The 20492-nt window shown below is 33.3% G+C and overlaps 1 protein-coding gene across 3 annotated transcripts in view; it reads right to left on the bottom strand.

Annotated features, from left to right (window-relative positions):
• The window catches only part of LOC120542463 (ligand-dependent corepressor-like), a 271671-nt gene that overhangs the window by 44889 nt on the left and 206290 nt on the right, over positions 1-20492 (bottom strand). The window contains exon 7 of one of the 3 annotated variants that reach the window (XM_039774981.1): positions 14710-18635. The exons of the other annotated variants lie outside the window; for them this stretch is intronic. Within the exon in view, the coding sequence (XP_039630915.1) occupies positions 17636-18635 (1000 nt within the window). The 3' untranslated portion in view covers positions 14710-17635. Of the gene's footprint in view, positions 1-14709; positions 18636-20492 lie in introns of those variants that run through there. 3 annotated transcript variants of the gene reach the window in all.

Genomic DNA, 20492 nt, shown 5'->3' with positions numbered 1-20492 from the left:
TAAAATATTTTTTGCAGTTTAAGAAGCTCTGTTTTTACTTTCGCGATTACAAAGTACAGGGAAAGTATTGTAATCGTCCAAAAATTCTATTTCGAGATTTTGATGAATCTTGACGTTTTAGACCTCCCCGGGTCTGAAAATATCATTTTTGGAATTGTGTGCGTATGTATGTATGTAAATACGATAACTTTCACTTAGGTCAACCAAATTTTGCATACAAGTATTAGGTACAAAATGTAGATTTCTATTAACTTTTGGGCTATTTCCGCTAACCTAATGTGGTACTTTACCTTTTATTCATGCAGCTGCAGAGTCCGATTTATTCAACTTTTCTTTTATAATAATTGTTCAATATATTATTAATTTGATTTGTTATTGATGGTTCTTTAACACTAGAATTACCAGAGCCTACGAAAAAACTCGTAGATCCGTCCCACCTTAAATCGCTTCTTAAAACCGTTCTCACCTCTCCGCCAGCGTCTTTTGCTAATCTAAATGTGCTGATAAAAGAAAAGCAGCAAGTAGCCGGCTATTCCATCCCCCACAGACTTAGAATGTGCACAAACTTCTCCCAGCTCATGCCTTTTATCTGGGAGTGAAGTGGAATTTTAGAGTGGAAATAATAGATTGTTATTTGGAACACACACACTTCATGTGTGTTCTGTTTCTACAGTAATCTGTGTAAACACAATGGTAAAACAGAAACGTTTTTCATATTGTAGTAGTAAATGACCAAATGTAGGCATAAACTATATAATGTATGAAGCCTGAAGTCCAAATATCAAAGAAACACTTTCACAAAAGGTACAAATATAACAGAACAAGTATGCTTTTATTCAAAAATATAACTGCAAAAAAAGCCGCCTTAGCATGCCACATTGACACATACTTACTACAACTGCACGGTAGCGCAATGGTATCAGCTGCTGACTAGTAATCAAAACGTGTCGCTCAAACACAGGAACATACACTCACCTAAAGGATTATTAGGAACACCACACTAATACGGTGTTTGACCCCCTTTCGCCTTCAGAACTGCCTTAATTCTACGTGGCATTGATTCAACAAGGTGCTGAAAGCATTCTTTAGAAATGTTGGCCCATATTGATAGGATAGCATCTTGCAGTTGATGGAGATTTGTGGGATGCACATCCAGGGCATGAAGCTCCCGTTCCACCACATCCCAAAGATGCTCTATTGGGTTGAGATCTGGTGACTGTGGGGGCCATTTTAGTACAGTGAACTCATTGTCATGTTCAAGAAACCAATTTGAAATGATTCGAGCTTTGTGACATGGTGCATTATCCTGCTGGAAGTAGCCATCAGAGGATGGGTACATGGTGGTCAATATGTTGTATATAGTGTTATATGTATAATATAGTGTTATATTTCAGTATGACCATAATATTGCATAATCTACAGTTAAAACTTTGCACTAAATGCTTTTTTTTCCATCTTTAAACTGTTTCTGCATGTCAGTGCTGCCAATGTTAAGCCACATTTTGCAAGGGTTTCCACAGATTTGAAAACTGTCCAGGTTTGTGCACTATATTACATTCTAAGTCATTAACATGAATTTTTAAAAAGTGATTCTTGTAGCACAGAACTCTTAAGGATTACATTAATTAATTGTGTTTTTCAGAAAAACATTTTTCATTTGTCTGTTCTTTTATTTCTTTTCCATGAACTAATCTGAAAAAAGGTTTATAAGATACTTCAGTCTTTAGGATTCATTTTGGTACAAAATAACACAAAAGGATTGTTAAATGTGTGTAAATATATCATATGATTTTACTCTTTACTTCTCGTATTTCTTGAACAAAAAAAAATCTACAAATTGTTTCATGAAAAATGTTTTGGTTCTAAAGTTACATTATTCTACTCATGAACATAGTATCCATTATTTTAAAGAGCAAAGAGAAAGCTTTTTATTCTATAATTACTGTAATCCGTTTTGTCTCTTTTTCAGGACAAGTTCAATATGCACATTTCCTATCATCAGATACTAACATTATATGAACTAATTACTAGGATAGGTATAATTTATAAATATTGTGTTTCAAATGTTAAAGAATTCTTGGTTGAATTCCAAAAAGTCTAGGCTTACTTGTACCTGAAGTACATGTGACACTTCTATTTTAAAATTGTAAAACACAAACTGTGTAAACTTCTGCCAATACTCATCTTTCTACTTTTATTAAAGTGCAGATTCAATTTTAGTTTGTTTGTGGCCTTCTGTTAACTTTCAAATAATTTTTACTGCTTCCTTGTGAAGTTCTTCCTCTTGCTAACAGTACTAAATAGTGCTAGCTGCATTTGTTGTCATATTCCTTCCTTTGGTTTATACATTTTTTTTTTTTTTACTGAAGTTTTACTATTTTGTTACTTTCATTGGAATGCAGTATACTTCAATCTTGGCAATGGACCATTGTGTACAATGTATATAACAAAAACCACCACATGATTAATTCTTTTTTTGTTTCTTTCTTTCTAGTTTGAATTTTGCAGCCATTCTTTAATCTCAAGACGACTGGTTTTACTCTGTGCAAATTTATGTATTATAAAAATTATTTCAAACTCAGAATCGATGACTAATACATGATTAATCTTTGTTCATTTTGACCTTTATAGTATGACAAATGAAACCACATGCCTCTGATACTATATTGAACAGGGAACAATTGTAATAAGGGCTCTTGATCAACAATCCATTTATGCACTTTTAATATGAATTACATGCCATGAACAGTTTATTTCTGTTTGTGAAAATATAATGTGTTATGCAAAAACCACGATACAAATTGGTAATGAAAAGCACAAGAGCAATAAACTCTGGCTCCTGATGATTCTCAAGTGGGTCTGAAAATGTATTTGGATGGCAGGCATATAATTGAACTTTACAGACTACATACAACAGAGGCAAATTGTGAGATATGGATGAACACTTGTATGGATTAACACTCATAATTTTGCAAAGCAAAAAAAAAAAAGAAAAAACTGCAGGTAAATTGCTTTATACAGTATTTATGGATTGACCAACCTCCAACTCTGGACACTAAAAATTCTGTTTGCTCTTAAACTGGTACTGAAGGTGCATCTGAACATTATTTACTATATCTTAAGGCGAGAAGTGTCTCCTTCATTGTAAATTTAAAATATGCTCCTCTGTTGCTGGACTTCACAAGAGTACATTTTACCCATGAGTTACCAGTGGTTAGATTCATCCCCAAAATTAACACTCCAAGAGAAAACTGTGTAAAGAACACATTTTTTATTTGTATCAGATTTCTAAGCTGAACTGAAACTTGACAAAAGGAAACTGTCTCTCTAATGCACCACTATGGAGCATTGCCTTTGAATACAGCTGGAAAAAGGCAGTCTTATCCAAAATGTTACCACATTTGATCACAAACATGAGAAAAGGATGCACTTGAATCAGTGAGTCTTGTACAACATAAAATTAATTTTAAAACATAACATAAATGTAAACAACAATAAGCCTGGCAATCGGATGTTTTTGAATCATGACTTGCACCCTTGTCTAGGAGATTTTTATTGCCTTGTGCCCAATGGTTGCTGGGACAGACTCAAGACCCCCTGCAAGTCTGCTCAAGAATTAGCAGGCTTAAAAAATGCATGGTATGGACTAAAAATGTAGGTTATAATGCTTGACACTTATGACTGTTTAAGTGTGAAAACAATGCTTAGGTCAATGTCACATTATATATACACTGTATACATACACACGCATACACATTATATATATATATATATATATATATATATATATATATATATATATATACGAGATGCTTTTTCTATCGCTGTGGAGCATCAGCAACGTGAGCAGGAAACCCAGAAATGTCTATACGATAGGCGTTGTAAGTTCTATGAATTCAAACCTGGTGAATGTGTTTTGGTACTGATTCCATCTGACCAGCACAAATTCTTAGCGAAATTCCTGGGCCCTGCCATTATTGAGGAGCGCATGGGACCGGTTAATTATAAGGTTAGAATACCAGGCCGGCGCAAACCATTTAATGTTAATCTCTTGAAGGAGTGGCATGACCCGCAGGGGGTTTATACTTTCTTGGCTGCTGTCTCTCAGACTGATGTTGCCATTGGTGACGATCTGACTGACTCGCAAAAGACAGAATTGTTATCTTTGATTGAACGGAACACTAATGTTTTTTCGGACTTGCTAAGCGTGACTAACCTGGCAGAACACAAAATCACTACTGAACCTAGTGTTAGGGTGCAGATATGGCCATATGGATCCCGGAAGTGCGACAAAATATTGTGCGTGAGGAAGTCAAGAGATGCTGGCATTGGTGGGTAATTTGTGAAAGTAAAAATGATTGGTGCAGTCCGGTCATATTAGTCCCAAAACAATATGGTACAGTTTGCTTCTGTATCGATTTCAGCCGCTTGAATAAGGTCTCTAAATTTGATGTTTATCCAATGTCCCATGTTGACAAGGTGTTGGAAAAAGTGGGTCAGGCGACCTATATCTCCACGCTAGATCTCACAAAAGGTTACTGGCAGGTGACTCTTCAGGCTGGCAGTGGTGAGAAGACAGCATTTGTGATTCCCGACGGACTTTATGAATTTACTAGACTCCCGTTTTGCCTTCACGGTGCACCTCTAACTTTAAAGCATATGATGGATCAGATCTTAAGTCCTCATTCCAAATATTCCGGGGCATACCTCAATGATGTTGTGATTTTCAGCAACAATTGGCAAATGCATTTAGAACATCTTCAGGCTATCCTTGAATGCTTGAGACAGGCTTTGCTTGACGGCTAACCCTAAGAAGTGTAAACTGGGTATGTCTGAGACTCATTATCTGGGTTATTCCATGGGCAGGTGTTTACTCCGGCCACAGTTTCGAAAAGTGGAAGAGATGCTTGCATATCTACGTCGGGAAATGCAGAAACAGGTACACACTTTCTGGGGCTTGCTGGTTATCATAGAAGATTCATCCCTGACTTTGAAAATAAGGCTGCTGAGATCTTACTAGAGGCAGGAAAAACCACCCTGTTTTATGGACAGAAATTTGCAAAAGTTACTTTTGTGATTTGAAAACTGCTTTGTCGTCTTGTCCAGTTTTGCGGAATCCCAACTTCCCTGAGGATTTTGTTCTACAGACAAGTGCATTTGGTGTAGGCTCCATCCTGTCCCAGGTTTTTGATGAGGAAGAGCACCCTATCACATTTTTGAGTAGAATATTGCATACTAGGGAACGCAATTGTTCGACTATTGAGAAAGAATGCTTGGCGATTAAATGGGCCTTGGAAGCGCTTCATTAATACTTATGGGGTCAAAATTTCACATTAGTGACTGATCACGCTCCACTTCAATAATTATACCATCAGAAGGATACAAACTTTCGTCTCATGAGATGGTTTTTGGGCTTGCAACCTTACAGTTTTACAGTCAGGCATCAACCTGGCTCTAAACATGTTAATGCTGATGTCCTGTCACGCCTGTTTGAACCTGGTTTGGAGAGTTGCTTAAATCATGAAAATGTAAATAATGTAAATATATAACAAAACAAAGAACAAGAAATGCAATCAAGAGGTGGTGCTGCTGCTCATCAGGAACCTCCTACAATAATTGTTATCAATCAACCACACTTCTATGAAACTGCAGGTAATTCTATTAAATGTCCTCAAGCACTGGATTATGAGGCATTTTTTATTATGAATTATGCAATCACTGTAGGGACACTGAGAATTTTGCTATCTGAGCTGCTTCAAGGCAAGATGATTGATGCGATGAAGAATCATTGATATCACATTAATTTAAGTAAGTACAAACAATTTAATAGGAATCATCTTGCTTGGAACTTTAACAATGTGATACTGATGTGTCCAATTAAAGCATGCCTCCTAGTGGGGCTTTGTAAAGTTTCACTGAATTCTGTTACACTGATCCTGAAGGTTATTTACCCAAAATATCTAATCCTGTGAATTACAGGTAAGTGTTTCAGAGTATACCTTACTGCTACTGTATAATACAAATTGGTATACAGGAAGAAAGAAAAACATCACAATTATGAAAGTATTAGCAAACTTACAGAGCCAGAACATGAACTGCAGTATGTGGCAGGAAAACAGAGAGGTTGGGAGCATGCGCTGATAGCACATTTCCGCACACACCATGCAATGAACCACCTGTATTGGGACCCGAGTGCACAGGATGATACTTCAGCACCACACTGGAACAGGGCAAGGTTTTTTTTGTTTTTTTTTAAAATTGTGGCAGGAGTGCCAATCCTGCCGCCAAACCCCATGTTTGGAAAATTTTGATTTGTAGCATCAGATTTCACTTCATCATGAGTTAGTTTTTACTGACTTCACACCATCAGCATTAAAATAATATGTATGAGCATAGAATTTTTCAATATCAAAGTTCATCCCTAAAAGACATGTCATGAACAAAGAAAACAAATGAAGCATTGAAACACTTTTTCCACAACAAAATTTATTAGAAGAATAGTGGTTTTGAAAAGAAGTGATTCTAGCATCCAGTGAGTACTACCTTACACAACATTACAGCTGAAATGTTTTGCGGAAATGGCATCTTCTAATAGAATACAACATAACCAGTAAAAGCTTTTTTTCTTTATCTTTTTTTTTTTAAACACATGCACAAAGACAGAATTAATCAGCGTTGCCTGACGTTCAATGCAAAAGAGACCGGGGGGGAAAATCAAAGTATTTATCACATACATTAGGAGACAGCTTATTTTAATTAGTCCAGTCAAAAATCAGAATTGCATTCGAAAAGGGAAAAAAAATTAAACATAGTGCAATCAAACCAACATAATTCTTGTGATCATTTAAGTGCTCTACTACATAGATGTTGATCATAGCTTGGAATAAAAATCAATAATCACACAATACAAAACAAAAATACATAAATAAACTACAGTACAAGAGAAAAAATATACAATTCTGTCAAACTGTAAACAGTTAATATTGAAATGAGGTCCATTAAGGTATTGGAGTGCCTGTTTTCTGAACATCTGATTGAACTCACAACAGAGAACCTGGTCATTGTTTTCTAAACGCTCTTCATTTGAGCTTACGGAATGAGGTATATTAAACATAAAGACATTTCTTTGAAAGAAAACAAACTAAACCCTGAAATGGCAAGTGTGAAATATGCATGTATAAAAATATGCATGCAAAATTACCATGTGTATTAGGCTGATTACTCTAGTGTTTTCTTTCAGATCCGTGTCTAAAAGCAGCTATCACCCTTTGTTTTCCTGGCACTAAATACACTCCATCTGCCACCTTTCTATCAGGAATGTTTTTTTTTTTTTGTTGTTTTTTTTAAACTAAATCTGCTCTACAAACAATTACTACTCATTTCTTTAATTGAAGAATTAACCTAAGAACCTAAATGTAGGCCTAAGAAAATTTTTAACTGTCACAAAAATGAAAATTACCAGTTATCAATGTCCTGATTTAACATTAAATTATTCTAGCAATCTTGTCACCATTTTCAAAATGGATACAGCAAAAACTACCAGCACTAAGTGCACTTAAAACATGACTTAGGACTTAGCTGCCTTCATTTTCTGGGAACTACCAGCTTTATTAATCTGAATTCAAGCCTAATATTACTATCCCTGCTTAGGCAACCTAGTAGTTCATTTCTACATTAAGTGAAAGGAAAAAAACAAAAATTTTAGTTGGGTTACAGGGGGCTTAATAAATTGACAATGCCAATGCTACCACTACATAAATCTGCCAAAAGTCAGAAGGCAGCACTGCTGAAATTTAACAAGTGACAGACCCGTGTTACTACAGTAGATTAAAAGTAGCAGCTATAAAAAGGTAGATCATGATACAGACAAACATAAATTACTATAGAATAACAACTCTATAGCAGGGCTTTTAAAATCAAGTATAAAAAATATTTTCATTATAGTCAAATGTACAGTATGTATTAAACACACTTTTTTTACACTGACTTATTTATATTGTTTACTGTTTGTGCACAACTAAAAGTTCTGAAAAGGATGTGATGTCCAGAGAACAAGCTCCAAATATGTTTAGCAGTAATAAAGTACAGAATGCCACTATTTAAGTGTCTGAGGCACTGAGTGCTGGAGAATTAATGCAGCTTTATAAACACCGTTTGGCTAATAATTACCTGAACTGAGTTTAAAATTGACATTCATTAAATTTAAAAAAAAAAATAAAAAAGGTAAAAACAAAACAAAAAAAAAAACCAAACAAAGAAACAAACAAAAAAGAAAGCACCCCTTCCTGGGGCACATTTTCCTTTATCATCTAATCAAGAAAGAAAAAGTCACTGCTAGGCTTCAGAATCTAGAGAAAGTACCTGAATTGAGTGAGAGAGTAGTGTGTAAAATGTCCCTGAGGGTTTTTTTCTTTTTTAAAATTTCCTTTCTTTCTAATTTATATATATAGCTATATATATGTATATATATATATATATTCAACAATGAGTTACAACAGAGCCTTGAAATCTGTATGTACAATTAAATTCACACAATTTTCTGGATTATGTTGAAAGAGAGAACAATGAATTGAAAAAATCAGTGATTTAATCAAGCATTCAGCGAGACCGACAAAGAAAGCAAACACGCCAACATGTGCACTCACACACATACACACGCACACACTTACAAACGTAGGTACTTTATACAAGAAACAATGCTGTTTCTTTACAGAGCATAGAAAGCACAAGAAGAAACACAGCTGTACCAGCAAAATATATATATATATATATATAATAGAGTTGCCTCTTCAGTATCATGAATGGCATTGTTCAGGTATCAGACTAAACTGGGTAAGTTTGAACTAAGCAAGCTGTCAGAAATACTTTTTTGCAATATCAGTTCTAGTGTTTTACATAACCATCTTCTCTTTCACATTTACTGACAAATTCACTATGAATACACACATAACTGGTGCCATAGTGCATTATCAAATGGTCAGTTCAATACTTAATTATTTTATAAAAACTTTGCTGTTTTGTTTCATCAATAAATCTCTTTTAAAACACTAACAGATGTGTAGATGTCCACTGCATCTCTTTGGACACTTTGTTTCTAAGTGTATAGTCTTCCCATCAGTATACTGTTGAGCACAGAAAATAACTGCAATTAAATGTACCTCGATTTAAAAAATACAAGACTGATGGAGTGCTTCAGCTCACTTTGCCCGCAAAAAACAAAAACACAAAATTAAGAAGTGCTGATACTTATTTATAATTATGTACAGAACATCCTCACTCCCATAGATATAAAATGTACATACAAACATTTGTAAAGAGCTACTCAGTTTTGTGTATAACAACTTTTAAATTAAAACTTATAAATATTAAGTTTAACAAAGGCCTTCCAGCCTTCTACATCTACCCATTTAAAAAAAAAAAGTTTAATATTAGGTTACGATGTTAAATGAAATGTTCATGTTAACTTCATCTTGAAAAAATACCTGGGAATGTAAATGTATGCAATGTTTGATTCATATGAAAACATTTTAAACAGTAATAAAGGAATTAACATTTTTTTTATTTTTACATGCAAGTTTGTCATAGCCAGATACGTTATCTGTTGCTCCTGTAAGTGTTATTATATGTTCATACATTTCACCTAAAAACATTCAAGATGCATCTTACGTATTTTGGCAGTACAGATTTTCATTAATCCAGTTAATTCTTCTTGGAATTGTTTTTAAATAAAACCACACCTTGCCTACTTTAGATCTGTGAATTAAGATACACTAATTTCACTGATGTTAAGTATATTTTATCAAATTTGTTGCCAAATTAAGCATTTGATGTAATTTAAACAACTCACAAAAGTTTAAAGTGTGGAAAAAACATCCTTTTGTGTAAATAGCACTGCCCCAAAATTAAAGAGTACAGTTCAGTACTGTATGATAAAATAAAACAACTGACTGAAATTCATTTAGGAGAAAGTAGGGTGAAATGACACCTTTTGAAATTCATTTACACTTTTAAGAACATCTAAGAACAACATTTTGTAATATAATGATGACACCAAATATACTGTATACTAGAATGAGTCAGAAGAAAAAAATTATGGCACTACGATGGTTATTCAGTAATGCTTTTATTGTTCACATGAAACTAGTTTCTAGACTCTAGCCAGCACATTAAACTATAACCTCATCCACAATGTGTTATTAATTATTGAAACATTAGCTTTTATTTGCTGGAAAAACCAAAATGATTGTGAGGTATATAGTGTTTATTATAAGATTTTTAAAAATCTATTGTTTCCTGTGGCTGACAGGCAGTGTAGTGGTGTAGGTTCTAGTACTGTTCCTCATCCTGTACACAAACTATGACAATTGCAAAAAGATGGCATTATTTCATTTTTTAATCACATTTATAGAGTGCATTTCTGTGTCTAATATGTAATGTAAAGATGGGTGGAGGTGAAAAAAAAACAATTCTTAAATAACGTTTTCATATTAAGAATAACCTCAGATAAACTAGAAACAATATTTGGACATTCAAAACAACTGCTAAAATGAAACAATTCAGTTCATACAAAGTAAATTAAACATAACTTTTCTTGGAAAAAAGATTGACAATAATTTATGTAATAAATGCTACAAGTCATGTTGCTTACTTAACAAATAGGCTTCATTAGTGTGACATGACCCAAAGGCTACAACAAATAATGAAATTTGTCCGCAAATTTTAAACTGTGTAACAATATGTATTTCAGAATGTACTTTCAATATGCATATGTAAATACGGCACATATGTAAGTTAGTATTTAATATTTAAAATTCCCTCAAATATTGTCTTGAAAGCATTCTTATTTACTTGCACATCTGCAGGTGTAAATGGAAGGAACTACTAGGATTCATGTAAAATAATTACATTTCTCCACTAGGGAATTCTAATTGCTAAAGAACATGTTGATAAAAGCCTTTATATGCCTTAACCAAATTATTAAAGGTTGTCAAACAACAAGAGTGTTATCAAGCAAATCATCACTAAAACAAAAGTGCATTCTTACTAAAATTTTATGGACTAGCACATTAGAAATGTATATTTTTAACTCACAGATGCTAAATACGTATTTCACAAATGCAATTATATAATGTAAATGTAAAATATGAAATTGACTAAATTTTTTTTAGATGAAAAATGTTTATTTTTTGTGGGGCTATTAAAAGTTATTTTATAAATATGATTTTTTTTATATATGCTTGTATAACTGTATCCTTAAATGTAAACAAATACTCAAACATTTGAAAAATGAACTTTTTTAAGCCCGATATGTTCAAATATATTAAAAAAGCAATATGGTGTTTAGGTGAAATATTAAATTAACATTATTTATATGACAAATGCCTTTTAACATTTGAAAAAATGTTTAATTACTAGTATGATTAATCTTTAAAAGTAAAATCTGTACCACACTGACAATATCTTATGTTTATTAATTCAAACATCTGCTTTCTGAAATTTCAAAAACTAGAGATCAATCAACTTATTAAAAATCACGTAAGGAGCAGATTATTCTCAAGTACATTTGAAGAATAGGCATAATTTGATCAATTTAAATTAAAAGGTATTTCAAATGCACAAGTTTGACAAGTAAATCCCACCTTTTCCCAATTCACAGACAGCTAAAAAAAAGGTTTGTGTTATTCACACAAGATAAGTAATTTCCTCATTTTTACTTGTGCACAGAGAGAATGTTTTAGGACACCCTGGAAAATTAACTTAAAACAGCAATGTAATCCCTAGGCAGTTTATTTTCCTTTATTTAGGTTACCTTGCGACTTCCTTGAAAAGCAGCAAAAATGATTTGCAGCATGAATTAAAGAATGTGCACAAAAATGTACATTTGAAATGATACGTTATATGATTCAAATAATATAAATGTAATCCTTTTACAGTACAAGTAGCAGTAGTAGTATTACACAGCTTCCTGTAGTTCATGAAATTTTGATGAAAATTTGATTTCCATACTCAAATTTAAATATCTGTAGTCCTTATCTAACGTTAAAGCCAAAGTAAAAGCACTTATTTGGAAAACCTGTCACTAATTAAAATTTATTGATCTCCACTGTAAATATGTCCTACAGAAACAATGCACATATTTTGCAGAAGATTAAAATCTAAAGCCAAATCAGTGTAACTAAAATATAACTATTACATCAATCCCACCATGAACCCAAGAACTTAGTTCAATAAGCCTAAAAGAGTTAAGCTGGTGGTGAAAGAATGTTTCCCACATTTTTCATTCAAGTATTAAGAAAACTGCCTTACAACTCAACAAAGAAATGCTCACTGGACTGTGACAGTGAATTAAAAGAAAACACTACTGTCGTAAAAATTGACAACCAACACGCTGTTTAGATGAAAGAGTTGTTATAGGCTACATTCAAATGTTGAGCATGTATGCAAGTGCTAGAATCTAACATATTATCAGATAGTTTTATCGATAAACAGCAAAATTATTTGAAAACATCTGACCAGCACAACGTAGAATACTCACTGAAAATAAATAGTATTATGCCAGGTTTTCAACCAGCAGTTTCAAAATCCTGTCCTGTTGTATTTATGCCTTCATATTTTACAAAGCAAAAGGAAAAAAATAAAATCAATTATCATGTGTTTCTGTCCTCTCATATTCTGTGGTGATGCTCTTTACTCCTGCCTTGACTATACCTGTACTTCTTAATAAAAACAAAACTGAGATGAAGGATGAAAAGAAAAAAAAAACAGCTTAGTAGGAAATCAATCAAAAAAAAAAAAAAAGAAAGAATGAAATGTTTGGCAATATTCATTAAGAAATAAGAATGCAGGTGGCAACAATGATTAAGTGGTGGAAACAGGACAAGGAGTAAATAAATAGTAAAATAAGTCTCTAATTATTAGTTAAAAAGCAGCATCTTATCTTGTACTTTAGCCTAAAGCTTAGGTAGCCAGAACACTTATATATTAATACATTTTTGGGTGAAAAATTATATTAGGCTGTTTTTTGATTATAGTTAACATAAAGGTTACATAATACAAGCAATAAAGCTTTAAAAATATGTGACATTACAGAATTTCTGTTCTTATTCCATGTGTTTCTGTTCCTACAAAATGTGGCTTAAAATGTATTTTCAAAGAAAACCTTTAAGGACCAAGCTAATGAAATATATGAGATACTAATTTAGACTAAAAGGTAAACATTTTACAAAAAAAGCAATAAAAATTAAAGATGCAGTAAATCACTTAAAAAAGTGAGACATTACCCAAAAGAAACTTGTGCTTGAATCTTGAAATAACAGAAAAAGCACTGTTTAGATTGCTGCCACACAGAAATACAATATTAATATGCTCCAAATGTCTCAACATCATTAACTTGGTAAATGAAAATTTAACTTTTGGATTCTGGTAATTGTACAGTAGTATAAAATTATTTCAACACATTAATTTTTTTTAATCATCTGCACTTGATTACTCTTTAATGGTACATCTTGTGCTAGTGTTACCTGTGTGCACCCTAATATGTTATTAATCCAGTAAACAACTATGTGTTGAAAAAACCTGAAGAGTAGTTAAAATTAATACAATCAGCTGCCCTGGAGATCTGACCTGAGGTATACCTGTCAGTAATGATATGTGGTATAAAAAGAGAAGAGCTGAGGAAGGAACATTAACTGACCTGTCCTAAGTTTGGACAGAAAAGCACCCAAACCCCAATTCGGATTTAGATAAAACGCAGATCCTCTGTAGAGAACTGGCAGAACATTCTAGAATTTGCTGGAAAAAGACAATATTCTAAATTATAAAAATTGAAACAAACTGGCTCAAGCTAGTGAGGACAAGAGAAATTACTAGTCAACATTTTTCCCTCAGTCTTTAACAAATGAAACTTGGAGGGCATATTTTTTTTGCACCTTTAGAAATAAACATTTTCTCCTAAAACATAAGCAAATACCAATTTAGAACAAATGCTGCACAGTAGATTAACAACATATAAATGACTTTTGAAAAAACAGGAAATATTTGTAGCTAGAAGTTTAGATGTGCATCCTCATTAAGAGGTATTCTATTGAGGAATTTACATTTCACAGAAAAAGACTCTTCACTACCATTCCCTATGTATGGTAAATGGAGTGAAAGAGGCACACAGATGAGGAAAAATAGCAGAGGTATTTAGCAAAGTTAAAATACCAGAGGTTATATTACAGGTAGTAATATTTTCCAACTAACAAATATATTTGCCCAGCTATCCTGAGATATTGAGATCTAGACTATAGTACAAATTTAAATGACTTTTACCAAAACTTAGTTATTTACACAACTGTGCAGCTTAAAATTTTAATTTACTTAAAATTTACTTAACATTCTTACTCCTTTTAGACATGAATTACTTAGAGAACGGGGTTGTATAACATTTTAATTGACCAATTACTATTAATTGTTATATTAAAAAGGCAGGTTTCCAAAGTGTTTTCTTTTTTGCAGATTTCACTATTTGTAGAACACAGTGATCCGTGTGCAATGCAAGCAGAATAAAATGTCTAACTTAAAGACTGTAACTATAAAAGACATTAGAATACATATATTTAGAAAAGGGAATTCCAGATAGAGTTAAATGAACTAGGCTGTTCATTTACTCATTGATATTTATCAAACTCTTTCTCAAAATTATGACTTGCTACTGCAATAAAAAAATTCAGGTTTGGTATTAAAGGAATACAATTTGTATTAAAACAACTTCTTATAACTAACTAAAACTCCTTCACCTGCATTAACAGCTTTAAAATAAAATGTGTACTGAAAATATATGCACAAACTGCACATAAATCAAAGGCAAGGTTTTATATATACTTTCATATATTCACTTAAAAAAAATAAAAACATTAATATGTTACTTCTTCAAAGCAGCAGAAAACTTGAGAAACAAAAATACTTGTCATTTCTGGTTTGAGAATGTTTTGGAAGGCATTAAGACAGATCACCATGAAAAATATTATTCTGTGTACCTTATTAGGACTTTTATAAATGTATAAATAAGTGCTCTTAAATTTATAACTAGATACTGAGGGGCAGGTTGCAAAAACTTCAGTTCTTAAACTAAAGATTTCCTTCATTTGTTTAACAGAAAATTATTATGCTTGTTTATATTAAGTGCCCTAAACTAAAGATTTCCTTCATTTGTTTCACAGAAAATTATTATGCTTGTTTATATTAAGTGCCCTAAGGACTAAAAAAACTAACCTCCCAAGAATCAATAAAAATGATATTTAGTAAAAGATAAATCAGTTTTCCTACCTGCAAGTAGACAATTCTTTCAATCTGTGCTGATCAGTCAACTACATAAAAAGATTGCTCTAATTTAGATTAAACCTTGACAACCTATTTTAGATTTTAAAAACATGTGCAGGTGTGCATATATTGAGCACATATATACACAAAACAGTAAAATAAGTTGCTTACTTGTTCCATACAAGTGAATCTTATACTTGCTCAGATGTCAAAATCTGCTACACATTTATAAAGGTAGTGAGGGTAATGTTTGATGTCAGAAAAGCCTTCAAAAAGATAAACATGTACTTAGTTTTATGTCTAATATGACTGAAGTAATCTGAAGACTGCTTGAAAGCCAAATGGGCTTTTCCCCACCACTGAAATGATGAGGAAAAATGTAGCACATAAAGGAGTGCCATGATATCTGAAGTGCTAACAGTATAAAGCAGACCGCATTACATTAAAATATTTTCAAAAAACTACACAGCTTTGGAAAACAGTTTGCGATATATTGAACTGTCTCCTTTCTCCAGGATCAAAGATTTGCATGTATTGCAGGGTGGTGAAGGTTTAAACCAATGCATGTACACTAGTAAATAAGCAAGCACTGCTGTTTAATTTTCAATAGTAGTGACAGGTTCAAATTAAAGTAGTAAATTTGGCTAGCAGCCACCAATGGGAAAAATATGCTTTAGAGGTAATTGTGAAATAGTTTGGGTCCAAGCTGTATGTTTTAGAGCTTTTTGTCTTGTATACTTTTAACTTTCTCAATTCAGACACTAAAGCTTTTATCCTCCCCTTACAAAAGTGCTATTTTCAGAAATTCAAAGTCACATTCACCCCACTTCATGTCACCAATATAAAAACAAGTCAGTCATTCAAATACTTGTGGACAAAGGACTTTTTACAGAAAATGTCGACTTGAAGTACAACAGTCCTTCCCTGTCCTCCATTACCACAAGTTTAGTCATGTTAAAATATATATAATCAATGGTTTAGCAAAATTGTTTTATCTCCATGTGTTCTCCCATCAAAACTGAAAGACAATTAGGACAAACATTGATATAGTTTTGACTGTGATGATAATGTGATAATATATTGTACCATTGCCTCTTTCACAACAGAGTCCATGTATCAAGGCAGCAAATGTGCATTGGTGTTTTAAGCTATTAAAACGGAGATACCATGGTTTTAAAAGACTGATAACATATCTCAGTTTCTCTGAGATAAAAAATAAAATATCTACTTAAAAGGAGGAAAATGTTATTGTAGCAAACATCATAAACTGTATCTAGAAAGTTGCTTATATTAAGGACCCAGTCAACATCTATATTGGGAATTATGTGAGGAAAAAGAAGAAGGAAAATTAAAAAGCAACTTCATGTTCTGGGTCCAGTATCTAGAGTTTCTTCAAGGAAGTTATATTTTCGATTTACATACTATTTTATAAAGCTCCATGTCTTGAGAAATTCTTCAAAGAAAGAGTTAACAAAAATCCTTCTCATGGGGGCGGGGGGGTTGTTGGGGGGGCTGTAAATACATCAATATCTTGAGGAAAGGAAAAATGGCAAATGTGAAGTTACAAGATCTCACAACAATCTTTCAACAGACAGAAAATGATATAGCAATAAAATATGTAGTGCAAATGAATAATAAAAAATAAACACACAAAATACAAAATGCAGTCATCTCTGTTAAATTAAAATTGGTCGTCAAATGCATCTTCTAGCTAGAGAATATGCCTTAATAATAAAGTACTTAAAAAGGCTGGATGGAGGAAAAATGCTCAAGTTGGATTTAAAGTATACAAATCTGTATACAATTCTGAATCCTGGTGTGAATACACAAAGAGGGGCACAAAAGACTGAGGCATCAGATTGCAACTGCATTATCACATAAACAGTGAAAGTTCACTTATTTAATGCGCAAAAGGAGGGGCAAAAATACTATCATCATAAGATGATAGGTTCAACTTGAATTTGCTGGATGGAAGAAAATAACCATCTTGCCATCTGCTCTGGAACCTACAACATTCCTAGTGTTTCCAAATAACAAATAAATATTTTGTCCCAAGCCTGCAGAGTAGCCATGTTTTAACAGCACTCTGAGGTCAAGCTTGTCTGGAAGGAACAGGGAGGACAACTTAGCTTGCTTCACTACATTTACAAGGTGTCACAATGCTTGGCTTCAATGCATTTTCTTTTAAGTTTAAAACCAAATGCTTGCTGCAGTGTTAAAAAGAACACGTACAGGTTAGCAATTAGTAAAAGTTTCTTTTCATTTCTGCATTTGTGCTCACCTAGATACTGCAAAGTAAATTGGCACTATTGAAGCCCAACCCTTTCTTTGTTTAATCATCTTTTGAATCATTTATCCCCTGTGATCCTTCACCTCTTGGGGAAGGATCAGACTCTGCCACCACCTCCTGCCCTTCCATTCTCATTAGTTTCATTTTTTTCTTTGGAGGATTTTTCAAAGTTCCAAGCCTCTCCTTCACTTTATATTCCAATGTGCTGTGAGGAATCCCATAAATATTTTGTGCCTTTGACACACTCATCTTTCCACTCATCACTACTGAAATAGCTTCCTCCAGAATTTCACTGTTGTATTGTCGATAGCGACCTCTTTTCTTCCTAGGCTGCTTTGAATTAGGATCACCCTCATGGTCAGAGGTGGGGTACTGTTGCCCAGAGGTTGACTGTTCTGCATCTGACCCCCAGAAATCAGGACCCCCATCAAGTATGCCCCTCCCCCTCCCTCCTCTTCGGTTTTGCTTTGGGAGGATTGCTCGCAGTTTCTTGTTAAGTGCATTTTCAGAGTGAGAACCTACAACAAGCGATCCATAACCATAGAGATCAGAGCCATGGGAATCCCAAGACAGGTCCATGCCTCTGACCTGAGGGATCTTCAGATCAACAGGAGCAGAGTATGCAGAGTCCCTTTTCCCTTCCTGGATTTTCAGCTGTGCTGGGACCTTGGGGTATGCACAAGAATTTTCCAAAAGAAAGGGGAGGTCCTTCAGTTCATTAATTGCACTATTTCCTCTAAATTTGAGATGGTTGTCAAAATGTGGCTTATTCCAAGAGCTTTCCCTGGAGACCGATAACTGCTGTCTGTGGTTTACCATTCCCATTGATTCCAGATTTGCTAGAGACACTGGAGGCTGCTGCAGTTGCTGCTTCCGGCTTTGCAGCTCCTCTTTAATCTGTAGTGATCGAGCAAGCGGTGGTTTAATTGGACTGGAGTGGCTGTAACCTTCCCTCATCCCGTCCTGCAAGCTTCTCTGGGATAGCCCATCAGCATCCTGGGAATGTCCATCTCGATAGCTGTGGTCAGCTCTTCCTGGTCGCCTAATTGAATGGAAGGAAATTGGTGTAAGCACGGCTTGCACAGCTTTAGGGAAGGTTGGGTATAGGGTGTGGCCACTCCTTTATTAGAAGACCTTGCTTGGGTAACATCACTTTTTGGGGAATTTTGTTCTATAGCAGAATGAATTTGAAATTAAAATAAAAAGGCTCAAGTTATTTGAAACTGAATTTTATTAAATTTTTCTTTTTTTTGCTTTCATATACAAAAGTGTATATTAAAAATAAAATAAACAACAACAACGAAACAAAAATGAAAAATATTAAAGGGCAAATAAATGTGTTGAAATAAAGAAAAATGTTTAAGATATATTTTAAATACTATATAGTATTTATATGTATGTATATGAATATACAAATTTAAAAAACCCGTCGGCCAGTCTCAGGAGAGAAATGGAGGAGGTAGGGAAGGGTCATCGCAGAAAAGCAAAGCCTTGAATTAAAAAAAAAATTTCTGAAAATAGCACTTTGGTATGAAATAACAAGATAATTAGTATTTAGCATTGTACAGTGCTTTGCTAGTGTGACGTTACCACTAAACAAAGTACAGTAATAAAAGAGTAAGCCAAGTGAAGCAGGGTATCAAAATTAAAACTGAAGCTTGCTTTCATGCTAAGAATAGTCATACATACATACATACATACATGTTAACTTCTTTCCTGTTAGTATTCAAATGTTCCACTGCAGACAAATAACCTACCTACTGCATGGCATACTAACTGAACAATTAAAACAGCTGTTTTGTTTACTGTAAACATCAACTTGCATTATAGCCATTTTCAGAACGTTCCCCACAGTCTGAAATCTGAATGCATTTCCACAAATTATCCTTCAAATTATGTCAACAAATATATCTAACTAGAGAACCCTCAACCCACAATTTTAACCCCCCACCCACCTCACCTAATGGGGTAGTTAAAACTAGTCCATAAAAAGGGGGGCGAGTTGGAATAATACCCAATAATAAATTAATCAGGAACAGTGGCAGACCCAAAATTTAGGCTTATTCATATGAGAGGAAAAAAAAAAAACTAAGAACTTTCACACAAAAGCAATGTATTACCACTGGAATATAAACATTAATAGACTTACCTTTATTACCCTTTAATGCACCTACTTAAGAACAACTGTAGGGCTAGAAATCAAAACCATATACATGGAAGTATATACTTAAAAAATAAGTCTATTTTTGAGAAATACAAAAATATACTATTTTTTAAATAAAATATACTTTTTGAATTTATTAACACTGATTAAATAAGTTATATTTTATATATTAATCACTTAGTATTATGATCAAAGATGCTCTATCACACTTTGCAATAATAAGTAATAAAAAATTATTAATTAATGAAACAGATACACATGCAACACTTATTTGCACAATGTCTTTCCATTTAGACTATTTCTTGTTTTTCAGAATCAGTTCTACAAATTTCAATAGGAGGAGTAATATACTATGAAAGGGACAGCAGTAATCTGTGCAAAAAATTGACTTTTGTGCATTACATTAAAGGGTACGATGTTCGATAAATGATATATGAATAGAACAAGTTTATTACTTCTTGTTGTAAAAGTACTTTTATTAACCAGAGATTGGTAAAACACCACATTTATTCTTGATTACACAATACACTTTACCCAAGTCAGAAATGCTAAAAAAAAGGAAGTATACAATGTAGCTTATAATGTGAATTCATCTAAAACTAATCAAAAATCTCTAACCTGCACATATTCACTATACCTTAAATCATTTTCTTAAGCTTAAAGACTTTAATAAGCTAGAGGTCTGTATTCCTGTGTGAATCTTTTATACCTTACACAATGTAATATAAAAACTGC

The sequence above is a fragment of the Polypterus senegalus genome, chromosome 1 (genome assembly GCF_016835505.1).
Source record: "Polypterus senegalus isolate Bchr_013 chromosome 1, ASM1683550v1, whole genome shotgun sequence".
Classification (NCBI taxonomy): Eukaryota; Metazoa; Chordata; class Cladistia; order Polypteriformes; family Polypteridae; genus Polypterus; species Polypterus senegalus.
This window is presented reverse-complemented; position numbering and strand designations above follow the sequence as displayed.